The sequence below is a fragment of the Malurus melanocephalus genome, unplaced genomic scaffold, assembly GCF_030028575.1.
Source record: "Malurus melanocephalus ecotype Western Australia unplaced genomic scaffold, MMel_1.1 scaffold_567, whole genome shotgun sequence".
NCBI lineage: Eukaryota > Metazoa > Chordata > Aves > Passeriformes > Maluridae > Malurus > Malurus melanocephalus.
The window spans coordinates 381,645-395,958 of NW_026623799.1; the positions used below are offsets into that span (position 1 = coordinate 381,645).

Sequence of the window (14,314 nt, forward strand, 5' to 3'; positions counted from 1 at the left end):
CCCCCCCGCCGCGCTCCCCGCCACTCACTTCCGGCCCGCACCCCTCCGGCGTGGCCGCGCCGCGCTCGTGTCACGTGACCCCCGCCAGCCAATCGCGGGCCTCGCTCGACCCGCGGGAAGCGGCGCCACGACCTCGCCCCGCCGCGCGCGTGCCGGCCAATGGGAAMCAGCCCCGCCCCGCCCACGGGGAGGCGCCAGCCAATGGGAGCGCGGGGCGGCGGTGTTTGAAAGCGCCGCGGGGGGCGGGGGCGCAAACGGCTGCCTCGGGGAGGGCACCGCGGGCCCATCATGGCGCACAAACAGATCTACTACTCGGACAAGTACGATGATGAGGAGTTTGAGTACCGGTACGGAGCGGGCAGGGGTCCCGGGAACGTCTGCTCGGGAAGGATGGCGGGTTCTCGGTTAAGGTTTACCGGGGCGGGAGGGGAGGAAGGGGGGTTGGGGGCGGGAAATGTCTTGATAACGGTAGTGTGGATAAGCTATTAAGGGCTCGCTGGTGGGGAGTGGTGGGCGACTYATGGCTCCCTAGTGATGCAGTAAGGGTTCTGTATCGGGTCATAGTGCAAATCCTGGTCCCGTTAACARCTCCTCTGTAGAAAAATTTCTGTCCTGGGGAATGAGGGATTGTGGGGATTGCTCCCGTGTTGACTGAGGGTTGCGGGGGCGCAGGCATGTGATGCTGCCCAAGGACATCGCCAAGCTGGTGCCCAAGACCCACCTGCTGTCGGAATCGGAGTGGCGGAACCTGGGGGTGCAGCAGAGCCAGGGCTGGGTCCACTACATGATCCACGAGCCAGGTGAGCCCCGCGGGGGGGCGGGTGGTGCCCGGGGGGCCCGGCCTAATCGCCTCTCTTGCCCCCCAGAGCCCCACATCCTGCTCTTCCGACGGCCATTGCCTAAGAAGCCGGAAAAGTGAGTGGCCCCTGGCCTGCCGAAGCTCCCAGCCCTTTCAAGCTGAGAATGCACCTTCCTCCTACTCCTCCTTCTCGGCATTCTTCGGGGACTTCAGCCCCGACCCTCGATGCTGCCTGGGCGCCGTTTTGGCGACTCGGCCGTGGTTCCGGGGGCCTTTCCCGTTGCGAGGCCTCCAAAGCTTCAATAAAGTGATGTTTGGGAGCTGTCTGTCTGCCGTGCTGGGGGGAGGCAGCGTGAGGCGCAGAGCGAGGGCGTCCCGGTGCCGTGGAGCTTCTCCTGCATGGGGTCCCGGCGCCTGAGGGGGAGGGCGCTCCCACTGCGGAGAGGGGGGTGCACATACCTCGGCCCACTGAGCACGGCCGTGGAGGCAGAGCTGTCCCGGCACCAACTCCCCCCTGCGATGGTTCCGTCCGCGCAAGTCCCGCCTCTCGGCCAATAGGTGCTGGGAATGCGGCGTGACGGACGTGCGGGTCAGCCAATGAGCGCGAGGGGCGGTGTCGCGGTTGGCGGGGGCGCCCGGGCGGGTTCATGTGGGGGGCGCTGCGGGCCGCGCTGCGGGCTGAGGGCCGGGGGGGTTGGCCCCTGCGCGCCGCCGTCTCTCGCCTCATGGCCACCTCGAGTCCGGCGGCGGTGGCCCCCGGCTCCGCCACCACCGCCGGCATCATCATCATCGGCGACGAGATCCTCAAGGTGCGGCCGGGGGTGGGCCTGGGCTGCGGGGTGGGCTGGGCTGGGGTCTGCGCCTGGGGCCGGGGCACCCCGCTGTCATGGGCGTCTGCGTTCCCCCCAGGGCCACACGCAGGATACAAACTCCTTCTTCATGTGCCGGCGACTGCGTGCTCTTGGCGTGAGGGTSGCCCGGATCTCGGTGGTGCCCGATGAGGTGGAGGCCATTGCCAGTGAGGTGGCCACCTTTGCCTCTCACTTCACCTACGTGCTGACTTCCGGGGGCATCGGCCCCACGCACGACGATGTGACCTTCGAGGCCGTGGCTAAGGCTTTTGGGGAGAGGGTCGTCCCCCACCCCGAGCTAGTGGCCCTGGTGCACAAGTTYTTCGGCAAAACAGAGGCACAATGCCCTGAGATGAAGCTGGCTCGTGTCCCCGAGTCCTCCCACCTCAACTACGGCACGGACAGGCACACTGGCAACACCTTCAAGTACCCACTAGTCAGYGTGCGCAATGTCTACATCTTCCCTGGCATCCCGGCACTGATGGAGCGTGCYCTGGATGGCCTTGCTCACCTGTTTCGCAGCGAGCAGACCCGCTTCCACTCCCGCACCATCTATGTGGCAGCTGATGAGATCCTCATCACGCCCGTTCTGGACCGGGCTCACGCCACCTTCCGGGGCCGTGTCAGCTTGGGCTCCTACCCAGACTGGGACAGCAACTACTACCGTGTGAAGCTGACCCTGGACTCAGAGTCGGAGCAGGACCTGGAGGAAGCGTATTGCTTCTTGACGAGGGAGCTGCCCTCGGGTGTTGCTGTGTCGTTGGTGACAGACTGCGTCTCTCAAGCGGCTGTGGAGGTTTATGGCCTGGCTGAGTCAGGTACCYGGAAGAGGTGCTGCAGCACAGCTCCGTGCCTCCATGTTTCTCCTATGGAGCCCAGCAGGGCTGGGGCTGTGGAACATCAGCCTGGGAGCAGAGCTTGCCTGTTGTGGTGTGCTGGGAGGCTTGAGGGGTGCTGYGGCTGCAGTGGGCTTCATCCCACACAGGTGGGAATGGGACCTGTAACCCCAGTTAGGGCTGSTGGTGGCAGGGTCTGAGAGCACAGTGTGCTGTAGTAGCAGCAGTGCCACGGTTCCCCAGTGCCCTCACGATCCCTGTTGCATTGTGGCCCAAACCTCCAGGCTGAACAAGCTCTTTGCTGTGATGCCAGCAATGGCTCTGTTATGTCTGAATATGAGACATATCCAGAGGGTGAAGTRCTTTAGGCCCGGGGGCCATGCCAGCACAGCATGACCTGGGCAGGCACCAACTGTCCCATCCTGGCAGGCTCGGCCCTGGGGCAGAAGGTGGCAGCAGCCCTGAAAACCATTGAAGAGGCTTTGGACCAGTACAGCCTGGTCCAGCTCTGCGTGGGCTTCAACGGGGGCAAGGACTGCACAGCCCTGCTGCACCTCGTCCATGCTGCCGTGCAGAGGTACCCACCCACCCAGGCTGGGGCAAGGCTGAGGGGTCCTGCAGACCCTGGCCAGGGCTCTGGGGGTCTTGCTTGTTCCACCCTGCGGGAATGAGTGGATTCCTGGGTCCTAGCTGGTGGGAACTGGAYGCTGCCTTGCCTCCAGTTGCTGTCRGTCAGCGTCCAGCTGCATCGTGTCTCTCTGCAGGCGATTCCCAACGAGACAAGAGAAGCTACGGGTGCTCTACATTCGCACTGTGTCCCCGTTCCCTGAAATGGAGCAGTTCATTCAGGCAACGGTGCAGAGGTAGGAAACAGCGTGGGGTGGGCAGAGGGCGTGCAGTGCTGCTTGCTGCCCACCATGCCTGTACAGGTACGGGGTCCAGCTCTGCACAGTGGAGGGCTCCATCCGGGAGGCGCTGGCCCGCTTGAAGGAGCAGCAGCCACAGCTGGAGGCTGTCCTGATGGGAACGCGGCGGACRGACCCTTACTCACGCACCTTGACCCCCATGTGTCAGACAGAYCCTGACTGGCCCCCTTACATGCGGGTGAACCCCTTGCTGGTAGGTAGCCTTCACCTGCTTTGGGACTGGGATTGTTGCCACAGGGCTTGATGGGGACCTAACAGGGTTGGGAGCTAGCAGTGACCCACCCCCATCTTAACAGCTTCTCTCTTGGTTCCTACTCTACAGCTGTGGGTGCCTCTTGCTGCCGCAAGGCTGTTTGGTGCTGTTGGGTAGGGCTCATTCTTGCCTGCTGGGGGGTTTTGCTGTGCTTGGGGAGGCACTGGGAGGGACAGTGGTGCTCTGATGACCATCTGGCTCTCCCAGGTGCTCTGCAGGAAGGTCCAGCTTGCTCCCCCAGGGGCTAAGGGAGCAGTTTGTTCCCTCTGCCTCAATGCCCACACCATTCTACCTGCAGGACTGGACCTACCGGGACATCTGGGAGTTCCTGCGCAAGCTCTTTGTCCCCTACTGTATCCTCTATGACAAGGGGTGAGTGCCCAGTGCTGCCCTCATCACATGTGCAGCCAATGCCTCTGTGTACAATCCTGCAGCTGCTTCTTCCCTCTGCAGCTACACGTCCCTGGGGAGCATGGCCAACACACAGAAGAACCCAGCACTACGCTATACTGATGCTCGGGGCYGGGAGAGCTACCGACCTGCCTATGAGCTGGAAAATGAGGAAGAAGAGCGCACCTCTCGCCAGTGAAAGCCTCGCTCTCACTGGAAGGGAGAGCTCCRCTGGAATGCTGCCAGAAATTACACTGAATAAAGTTGCTGCCTGTCAGCACTGAATAAACCCACTGCAGTCTGCACTGCACTGGCACGTGGCCTCATTGAGCCCTGAGGGCTCCATGGGGCAGGAGTGGGAGGAACAAAARGGTCCCCAGGCTGTAGCCGCTCTCYGCACGCACTATTGTGGAAGTTTTGGAAGCACAGAGAATGTAGAAGGTTCCAGTGCTAGCCAGGGCCCCACACATCAGCACCACTACYGCTCCCACCATGTCAGATCCTGCTGATCCCTCATCAGCCATGCACTTCTTCTGGACTGCAGCAGCCTGTCCGCCGGGCGCTTCCCGGCAAGTGGCACGGGCACTGGCGGCACCCACTGCCACCTCCTTGGGGGTGCGCCTGGGCTCCTGGTTCCTGCGGCTGCTGCGGGAATGCATCTACCTCCTTCTCTGCAGCTGGTGCATCCGTGAGCTGCTGGACTAGGAATGGCCCCCCCAGAACTGCAGAAACCTGATACCCTCTGTCTGCACTGGTGCTGTGGGTGAGTGACGTGCCTGCAGCTTGACGTGATGTGGTGCTTGAGGGACGTGACAGGGGCATGGCTGTGGTGTTTGGGGGTGATGGAGCCCAAGCGTGGGGCTCCTGGAGTGGAAAGGGCCTGGTCGTGGTGCTTGAGGGGAGATATGGAGCCTGGCTGTGGTGCTTTGGGAGGTTGAGAGGGTGCAGCTTTGGTATTGGTCCTTACCCCCTGTGCCTCTCTCCCCTCCCCAGGACTGTGCTTGTTACCCTCTACTGATGGAGCTGATGGACCTCTGGTGCTTGGACTCTGCTCCAGCCTGTGCTCCCTCCAGTCAGAGAYCCCAATAAACCTGAGCAGTGCCTGACTGGCTGCATCTGTTTGGGCAGAGCTCTGGGAATGTGCGTGTCTGTGTGTGTCTCCAAATCTTCCAACTCTAGCCCTGGGTAGCAATARGGCACTCCAGAACAACCCTTGCTCCTGTCCAGGACTGAGGGTCCCCATGTCTGCTTGGGCCAAGGGGCAGGAGTGGGGAGCTGAGGTTCTGACCACACCTTCAGCCTGCACCCTGACTCCTGATCATTTCCTGTCCCAGTCATGGGGAAGGAGCCAGAACAAAATATCTCCAATGGGCCCAGCCTTACTGGGAGCTGCAGCAAAGGTCACAGCTGGTGGCACCAGAGCCAGGCTGTGGAGATGGCTGTGGGTCCATGAACCCACCCTGACTCAGTGCTGCCTGTGCTGGTGCCTGGCCCCAGCGCAGGGGAAGCTCCACACGCCCCGTCCTCGGCAGCAGCGCTGGCGCCAGTGTGGCCTCCCTTATCTCGGCGGGAAGTCAGGAGCAGGAAGCCTGACCCGGTGCAGGATAAGGGTCCCGTTTACATTAGCTTCTTTGTTGTGGAGCAGGCTCCCACCCTCACCCAGTGCCTGCRGGGGGGCCCTGTCCAGGCCAAGAACTGAGGGACAACAGGACCCCCTGTCCAAGATGCCACGAGGGGCTTGGGTGGCCCTTGCAATGGACCCTGTGGGGGCATGAGTAGAGAGGAATGGGGTCTGCCAGGACAGTCTCCTGTGTCTCCTGGCATCCCCCTGCCCAGGTCTGCTCCTCAGTGGGACTCTGCCCTGTGGTTATATGCACTGGTGTCTGTGGTGCTGTCTGGGCTCCTGGCTGTGCRTGGTTGCCTTGGTAGCACAGTGCTGGGCATCCCGGACCACTGGAGCCCACGCATGTGGCGCCTGCCAAGTCGTGGTGTGGTGGCCCTGACATGGTGGCCCTGGCAGTGGCTCAGCCCCAGGGCTGGCTGGGATGGGGGGAATCAATGAATTCCCCAAACGGGAAGGTCCGGGGGAGGGGAGAGCGTCCCAGCACAGGAAAAAGTCGAGGCAGTGACGTGTGGTAGGCAGAACAGTGCYGGCCGCCCTGAGAACACAGCCCCATGCGCTGCCCTGGAGCCTACCACCCACCTCCACCASCCACCGTGAGTGAGACCCTCTTCTCCAGGGACCCTTTGCTCAGTTGTGTGATAGGGGGCTGAGAAGGGAGGGGSTGGGTGCTGTGGGCAGGAGCATGTGGACCCCTGCCACTGCTGTCTGAGCACAGTTAGGTTCCCCAGCAGTAGGGGTTGGTTTTGGGGTTRTCTGATGCGAGCTTGGGGATGCCGGTGTCCCTTGAAGCAGCACCGTGCCCTCATGGTGGGGATGGCAGCGGCAAACCTAGGCAAAGCAGCCTTGTCAGGGATTTGGGAGGACACAGGAGGATGCAGCAGGGTCACCACTGCAGCCACAGCCCCTCAGGGCACAGCTGTGATGCCTGTCCCCATCCTGCAGTTGGTCCCCACTGCAGCCAATGTTCCGTTCACGCCGTGCCGGGCTGGTGCGGCGGCTGTGGCGGCAGCGCTGTGYGGCAGCGAGCCCTGAGGACGGCCCCGGTGCCCTCAAACCGGCAGCACACGCGCTCTTCAAGAAGCTGAAGGATGAGGAGCTGGAGCTGCTGGTGCAGGTGGTGGAGAGCCGGGGCGCCTGCGAGTCCGGCTGCATTTTGGCACCACGGGGGGAGCCACGAGGGGTCAAGCAGGGGCTCGCCCCTCACGTCCTGCTCTGCCGTCTCTTCCGCTGGCCTGACCTCCAGCAGTCCCACGAGCTCAAGCACCTCTGCTACTGCACCAGGGGCCGGGGAGGCTGCGGGGACTTGGCTGTGCTGTGCTGCAACCCSCACCACTTCAGCCGCCTGGCTGTACCTGGTGAGTGCTGGTGGCAACACCGGAGGCTCCCCTGCCCACAGGCTCTGACCTCTGCTCTCCGGGGCTGTCTCTGGCTCCAGTGGGCCCTGGTGGGGCAGGATGCACTGCCAGCCTCTCATTGCCTTCTCTCTACCCTGCAGAAACCCCGCCACCCCCCTACTTGAAGGCATCCTGCGGTCCCTCCTGGCCAGATAAGCCCCGGCAACGCAGCAGTCAGCTCCTGGACTTCAGCTACAACGGTGGGCACTGGGGCGGTAAGATGGGCCCAGCACACTCCACACACCCAGTGGGCAGGAGGGCACTGGGCAGGGCTGAACCYCTGGCTCAGGAGCAGAGATTGGAGGGGACAGAACATGAAAATCAGGGAATGGAGCCAGCAGTCACTCCCAGCAGGAGGAAAAGGCTCCGACATGGGATGAGGGCTTCCTGCTGGGGGAGTAGCCTGCCCCCCACCGCCCCCCCCAAAAGATCCTGTTATTTTTGGCGGCGCCAGGCTCCCTGCTGGAGGAAGCGCTGCCTATGGGGACACACACAATGTGCCTTGACGCACACAGCCGCAGCTCCCTCCTGGCTGCTGGCCACCAAAGCCGCCAGCCGCCACTGCCCCACCTTCCCCTGCACCCAGGGACCAATCCTCCTCACAGCCCTCCCCTACCCCTTCACCACGGTACTCGGGGACTGGTAACAGCTCCAGAGACTCATGCCCACTGCATAAGCATTGCTGGTGTGCCACATCCTTCCATCTGTCCTCATACCCACCCTGTGTCCACTCCCCTTGCCCTGTCCAGCTGCTTGGCTCAGTCATGTCSTGGTGGTGACAGCTCTGCTCTCCCCTGTCAGACACCAGCCTCTCACGGAGCACCGTCAAGGATGGCTGCTGGTGCAAACTGGCTTACTGGGAGTACCGGACACGCGTGGGCCGCCTCTACGCTGTGCATGAGGCATCGGTGAATGTCTTCTGTGAGCTGCCCCGGGGCAGTGGGTTCTGCCTGGCCCAGCTGCCAGCTGCCCACCGCAGCCGTGCCGTCCGGCGGGCACGAGGCAAGATTGGCCGGGGGCTGCTGCTGAGCCAGGAGCCAGGGGGTGTCTGGGCGTACAACCGCAGTGAGCACCCCATCTTCGTCAGCTCGCCCACCCTGAGCCCCACCGGTGCTTGCGGGCTCACTGTCCTCAAGGTGCTGCCTGGCTACTCGGCAAAGGTGTTCGATTATGAGCGGGCAGGGGACAGAGGGGGCTGGCAGCTCCCTGGGGAGGGACCCTGTGACCCCCACAGCATCCGCATCAGCTTTGCCAAGGGCTGGGGACCCTGCTACTCCCGGCAGTTCATCACCTCCTGCCCATGCTGGCTTGAGGTCCTGCTGAACCGGCCACGCTGAGAGGCTGGGGCTGGGGGGCAGTGCCAGGGAGCTCCCCCAAAGCAGGTTCACAAGCTGGAGGGCCCTTCTACTGTCCCCTGGCCTGTGTCTTCCAGGGTTGTGTTGCAGCAGGATTGTCCTGGCTCTGGGGATTCTCTGCTCCAGTGCTGAGCACCCCCCTTGCCTGGCTCACCACCCTGCCAGCACCTGCTTCCCCCAGCCATTGGGCTCTCAGTGACACAGGGCGCTATTTAATATTTTTTTAATTATTATTTTAACGTTCAAGTTTATATTAATTTATCTATTTTAAAAAAAAAAAAAACAACCAAAAACTAAGCATGAGGTAGGAGTCCCCATTCTCAGGGCAAGGCCTGGGGGCAGCAGCCAGGGCTGGTGGGGACAGGGGAAGTAGGACAGAAGGGAAGTGGGATGGAGTGGGGAGGAGGCGGGGGGAGCTGTGGGCCTGGGTGTCACAGCAGACAAGGGGAACGGGAGTGAACTGGGACTGCTGGGGGATAGGGCAGGTGAGCACAGCTGGAGTGTGGGGCAGGTTAGAACAGCTGGATAGGTATGGGGCAGGTAGAACGAAGGGGAGGGCAGGTGAGCACAGCTGGAATGTGGGGCAGGTGCTGGGGCAGGTGAGCATAGCTCGAGTGTGGACAGGCTAGAACAGCCGGGTAGGTATGGGGATGTAGAATGAAGGGGGAGGCTGGTGAGCACTCCTGGGGTGGGGGCTGGTTCAGGGTTACCCAAGGTGGGTCACAGGCCCGGGGAATCCTTCAACCATTCTGGCAGCATGGGGGAGCCTCGAGCAAGTGCAGCCGTGGGAATCCGGGATTGCCGAATCGTGTCTGCAGTTTTTAAACACAAATAAACGATGCCACCGGCACCAAGAGACCCCCGTGTCCCTACGTTTACCGGTGCCGCCTCCGGAGCTCGGCTCCGGGGACCAGCAGTGCCCTCTGCAGGCAGCCGCCGCGGGCCGTGATGACCACCCGGTCCTTCCTGCCACGCCGCCGGCCCGGCTGAGCCCGCGGCCCCCGCCCGGCCCCGGTCTYGGCCCCGCCGCCAGAGGTAAGCTGCGACCGCGCCCGTCGGTGTCGCCTCGAGGGGAGCGGGCAGGGAGAGATACCGGGAGCCGCACGCAGTGGCAGAGCGCAGCGGCGATGGCGAACCGTAGCCCGAGGGCACGGCCGGGGAGCGACTGAGCCGGGGGTCGGCGGCAGCGGCGCCGCGGGGAAGGTGTTCTGCGGATTCCCCCCGCCGCCCCCGCGGAAGCCCGGAGCCTGGCGGGCCGGTGCCCTCGACAGGAATGCAGGTGCACGGACAGAGGGACAAAACCGAGGAGAACGAAGCGGGTGTCTAGGCGAGGCGCGGCGGCAGGTGCCCGGTACCGGGGCCTGGCGAAAGGGGTGGGGGTCCCGTTCTGTGCCCCGGCGCGGCCCCCCCACCCACTGACATAACGTCTGCGCGGGGCCGTGTTTGCCTTGGCAGCCCCGGGGCGGCGGCGGCTCCTCACACTTTCCGCTAGCGCCGGGCAGTGGCCGCGCTCCGAGCCAGAAGCGGGGGGGCCGGGGTGAGCCGAGGTGAGCCCCGCGGCCGCCGCTCCTGCCGGGGCCGCCGCTGCCTCCCAGAGCCGGCAGCGGCCAAACAGGTTACGCGGGGCCCGCGCCCAGGCACCTGCCAAGGAGCCACCCCGCTGGGGGCCGCCGCGCCCAGCTCCAGCGCCGCCGGGAACAGGGGGATGCACCCCGCGCCGCGCCCCTCCTCCCGCCCGGCGCCCGGCACCCCTTGGTGCCACGTTCTCCGTGTCCTTCCCCCGTGCCCGGCACTCCAGTCGCCCGGTGCCCGCTTCTCGGTGCCCGGTTTCCCGAGCCCAGCTCTCTACACCCCACCTCACCCTATGCACTGTTCCTCGTGCCTGGCACTCGTAACTCTCCCGCGGTGCACACATCTCGGTTCTTACCCCCCCCGTGCCCGGTTCCCCGCCTCCCGTGTCCGCGGGGCGGAGCGGGCAGTGCCGTGCCGCCCCGGCACTCGGCGGCCGCAGCGGGCGGGGCGCGCTCGGCGCCTGGCACCGCTCTCGGCGCCGGCGGGGCCGCACCGGGCTCGTCTCGTGCTCTCCTCTCCAGAGCCGGGGCCGAGCTCCCGCCCGGTCCCGTTACCCCGCTCCTGACRCAGCTGACCCCCACCCGCGCAGCCCCGTCCCGGGGGCCCGCAAGACCCCCACCCTCCCGAGGGGGGTGTGGCGCGGGTGATGGGCGGGGCACCCCTCCAATCGGACCCGTGACCGCCGGCGCTCTGCCCAATGAGCAGGCGGGGGCGGGCGCTTCCTGGAGCCCCGGTGGCGGCGGCGGCGGCGGCAGTGGCCGGGGGGCGGGCGGGGCGCGGCGGCGGCAGGTGAAGGCGGAGGCGGGGCCGTGGCCCCGGGACCGGTCTGTGGCTCGGGCAGGGCGAGCAGGTGAGCGACGGTGGGTGGGAGTGGACAGACCTACGGACGGGGGCTGCGCGGAGGTGCCGACCCACCGGCAGCGGGATCGGGACCGGGACCGGGACCGGTGCAGCGACAGCTTTTGCTGCCCGGTTGCGGTGAGTCGCGTGGATTTGGGATGCTGCAGGCGGCGGGCGGGCACGGACGGCGCRCGGATCACCGCACGGTCCCCTCTATCCGCGTCCGCCGCCGGAGCCGGTGGACACGTCGCCCGTGGGGCGGGGGGTGTCACTCGTGGGCTGTTCCCCGTCCCTGCGCACGGGGCTGCGGGAAATCTGTGACATCGGCAGGTTCCCGCTGCGTACCGGGGTGGCTGCCAAATCTCCACTGTGGTCCTGTTGCGGTGCTGCATCCAGCCRGGGTCCCCCGTAGCTCTCCCACGGGTGGCCGGGTGCTCCCACCGTCCCAACACCACTCCCCTTCCTAACCTGGCGAGCAGCTTGGCGGCGTGCCCGGTGCACCGGGCAGGGACGGCACCGCTGCAGGGGGAAGGCAGCTCAGGGAGYGCATTATTACACCAGTATTGGAAGAGTTGGGGGTATCCCAGTGTCCTAGCACATTGTGCCATGCTGGTGACCCCTGGACCTGGCACAACGGCATCAGCAGTGGGTGCCTCATTGCTCGGCTGTGCAGTGGTCCCCAACGGGATCGGTGTTGTGGTAGCACCCGCCAAACACCGGTGGACTCTGCCCCGTGTGCCCAGCCCTGCCGTACCTGTCCTCGTCCCCCTGGCTGGCTGCCCCCGGCCGCTGTTTGCCCGGGGCGGGGTGCGGTATTTACCCTCCTGCCGGAGCAGATCCACGTCTTGGGCCACAGCCRCCCTTGATCCGTGGCTGCGTTCACTTGGCGAGGGGACACAGTGCCAGCTTTGTCGTGGGGTGAGTTGCACCGTGCCTCAGTTTCCCCCACCACAGCTGGGCTAGTGGAAGGGGGGAGCAGGCTGGGATCCCCAGCACTGCCGGAGACGTGCGGTGACTGCAGAGACTCAAAGCTTCAGCGGTGATGCTGGTGCTGGGTGCGGAGGGAGGGACTGAGCTGAGGAACTTAAAGTGKGTGCACGGAGAAGAGGAAACTCTGGGGCAATGGAGAGTGTGGGGCAGCAGGGCTGGGAGTGCCCGTGCTGGCGACAGGCACGCAGAGGTGAGCACGGGGAGGTGACAGATGGGCACATGAGTGTTGGGTCCTGGGGACCCTGTGACACCCCCCGCCTGGGCGCAGGCTGCCCCGAGTGCTGTGGTGCTGAGCCCCAGGCTGTGGCAGCGCGGCTCTGCCAGCTGCTGCCGTGCACCCTCAGTGCACACGTGGCACGAGTGCGACAGGCCTGAGCACATGGGGGCGGGGAGTGGGCACAGCAAGGGGATGTGCGACCAGCGCAGCCCCTGCTGCACCCCAGCCCTCGAGGGGTGCCTGCTGCCCCGTGCGCGAAGCAGGAACTTCTCCTTCAGGGCAGGCGGCAGATGATGAAACCGGGGAGAAATCTCTCCTGGCAGCGTGTGGGCTGCTGGCGGGAGCCCCTGGGAGCTTGTGCTCCCCCTGCGCCACCAGCACTGCCTTCCCATGGTAACTCCACAGCGGGAGCAGGCAGGGTGCCGGTGGGAGCGGCCTCCCCGTCTGGAGGGTTGGCGCCCGCCTGGCTCCCCGTGGCAGCGCTGGCGTCCCTGACATGCCCTGAGAGCTGCATGTCCACACCCCAGCAGGCCCCAGGGCGGTGAGAGGACCTGTCGAGGGGCTGGGCTGAGACCCGTCAAACTCGCTTTGTGCCAGGAAGGTGGTGCTTGGGCAGCCGAGCAGGCAGGGGGTGGTGGTGCCTGGGCCATGGCTGGTGACCTTCAGGGTGCCCGTGCCCAGGGCTGGGGGGCCAGCTGACACGCAGGCACCTGGGTGACCTGTATCCCCAGAACTTGTGGGATGGCTTGATGGAGCCATGGGCGAGCAGGGGCACCAGGCAGGGTGAAGGAAAATGAAAGCAGGTGATGCGGAAGGAGAAGTAGGTCAGGCGAGCTCTGGCCTCTCCTGGCAGCCTCGGTTGCACTGTGTGCTCCATTCTGCCCGGCCGTCTCTGTCGTGTCCCCAGGCCCCGTGGGAAGCAGCTGGAGTTGATAGAGGGTAAGGGAGTCCTGCTGCCAGGCGCTGGGTGCGGGGCAGGGTGGGTGCCAGGCACTGCCCACCCTGCTCACCAGCGAGATAGACAGTGTGACTGTGTTGGCTGGCATATGTTGCATACAGTGGCATGCCAGCAATTTTACTTTGATTGCCCTCCCGTGGGCATCCATCAGGGCACAGGGCTCGGAGCTGTAGCAAGGGCGGACAGGAGGATCATCAGCCCCACTGCAGGGCCAAGGAAGAGAGGGGAACAGACCCTTGGGTCCTGCTTGGGTGGTGACAAGGCAATTGGTGTGGTGGGCCTTGGGGACAGCCCCAYGTCCTACAGAGGGGTGCACAGGGACTGCCCCTGGCCTGCTCCGCTGTGGAGCTGTGGGGTCATCACCCTCCCTGTGGTGCTGGCCTGGCTGGGGTCTCACCAGTGGCGCTGTGTGGGTTGGAGTGGCTGTGGAGGGCAAAGSCTCACTGGCAGTGCTGTGTGGGCTTGAGGGGGGGGCAATGGGGGGGATTAGAGTCGCCTGCCCCCCTTCCTTCCCCGGGATCAGCCGTGGGCAGCGGGGAGCTGGCAGCAGGCAGCTGCCGTGGGGGCGGAAGCCGGGCTATTTTGGAGGGTGTGGAGGGGGGGCTGTGGGCTGGCACTGTCCTTGCCCGGTGACCCCACCGGGACCAGCACCACCTTGGTGCCAAGATGGAGCCCTGGGGCCTGGCCTGTGCTGCTGGTGATGCTCTGTCCCCACGGCGCTGTGAGGACATGCACCCTGCATATTGAGCAGGAGGTGCCACCAGCTGGGGGGGCCCCTTGGGGCCGTGCAGCACAGAGGGACCCAGGGGGTCTGGCTGCCCTCCAAGGGGTTCCCGTGACTGTGCTGAAAGGCCAGCAACTTCAGAGCCAGCTCACCCTGGGGCCAGTGAGCAGGCCCAGTTGCAGGTGAGCCTGCCTGTCCCAGGCTGAGGGCTGGCAGAGCCTCATCTTGCTGCCACCAGCAGCCCTGTGCCCAGACTGCAGGGGGGTGCATGGACAGCTGACTTTGGCTCCATCTGAGCASGGTCCCAGCCAGTCCTGGCCACACAGGATGCCCAGCTCCACCACGTCTCCCTTGGTGCTGGCAGGGGCACTGGCTGGGCTGGGGAGAGCCACTCACCTTGGCTGCAGTCCTGTCTCCGTGGATGTTGCGGTCCTGTAGGGGTGAAATGAGCCCATTTCCTTCCTGTTCACCCCTACTTGAGCTCCATTTTGGCAATTCCTTCCTTCCTTCCTTCCTTCCTTCCTTCCTTCCTTCCTTCCTTCCTTCCTTCCTTCCTTCCTTCCTTCCTTCCTTCCTTCCTTCCTT

The 14,314-nt window shown here is 65.0% G+C and overlaps 5 protein-coding genes across 8 annotated transcripts in view; 4 read left to right on the top strand and 1 right to left on the bottom strand.

Annotated features, from left to right (window-relative positions):
- The window catches only part of SHC1 (SHC adaptor protein 1), a 10,224-nt gene extending 10,136 nt beyond the window's left edge, over positions 1-88 (bottom strand). The window contains exon 1 of one of the 2 annotated variants that reach the window (XM_057382457.1): positions 29-88. The gene's annotated coding sequence lies outside the window, so the exon portion shown is untranslated. The remainder of the gene's footprint in view (positions 1-28) is intronic. The other variant, XM_057382456.1, reaches the window with a different exon arrangement.
- Positions 89-231: 143 nt separating this feature from the next.
- Positions 232-1,138, top strand: CKS1B (CDC28 protein kinase regulatory subunit 1B). Of its 2 annotated transcripts, XM_057382467.1 has the most exons (3): positions 235-347; positions 673-800; positions 867-1,137. In XM_057382467.1, exons 1-3 carry the CDS (start codon positions 289-291, stop codon positions 917-919), a joined length of 240 nt encoding a protein of 79 aa, XP_057238450.1. In that variant the 5' UTR covers positions 235-288; the 3' UTR covers positions 920-1,137. The 2 variants fall into 2 exon arrangements, with proteins under 2 accessions (XP_057238449.1, XP_057238450.1); XM_057382466.1 differs by having other exon boundaries at positions 232-347; positions 673-1,138.
- Positions 1,139-1,417: 279 nt separating this feature from the next.
- On the top strand, positions 1,418-4,322 carry FLAD1 (flavin adenine dinucleotide synthetase 1). The gene is made up of 7 exons (XM_057382463.1): positions 1,418-1,608; positions 1,709-2,468; positions 2,916-3,063; positions 3,251-3,349; positions 3,416-3,605; positions 3,964-4,037; positions 4,119-4,322. Exons 1-7 carry the CDS (start codon positions 1,447-1,449, stop codon positions 4,252-4,254), a joined length of 1,569 nt encoding a protein of 522 aa, XP_057238446.1. The 5' UTR covers positions 1,418-1,446; the 3' UTR covers positions 4,255-4,322.
- Positions 4,323-6,139: 1,817 nt separating this feature from the next.
- Positions 6,140-9,299, top strand: LOC130583221 (mothers against decapentaplegic homolog 6-like). Its single transcript, XM_057382465.1, has 4 exons — positions 6,140-6,272; positions 6,622-7,034; positions 7,175-7,288; positions 7,875-9,299. The coding sequence occupies exons 2-4, from the start codon at positions 6,641-6,643 to the stop codon at positions 8,408-8,410; spliced, it is 1,044 nt and encodes a 347-aa protein (XP_057238448.1). The 5' UTR covers positions 6,140-6,272; positions 6,622-6,640; the 3' UTR covers positions 8,411-9,299.
- A 1,491-nt stretch (positions 9,300-10,790) lies between these two features.
- Positions 10,791-14,314, top strand: part of ZBTB7B (zinc finger and BTB domain containing 7B) — a 13,131-nt gene continuing 9,607 nt past the window's right edge. The window contains exon 1 of one of the 2 annotated variants that reach the window (XM_057382460.1): positions 10,791-10,850. The gene's annotated coding sequence lies outside the window, so the exon portion shown is untranslated. Of the gene's footprint in view, positions 10,851-10,923; positions 10,979-14,314 lie in introns of those variants that run through there. The other variant, XM_057382462.1, reaches the window with a different exon arrangement.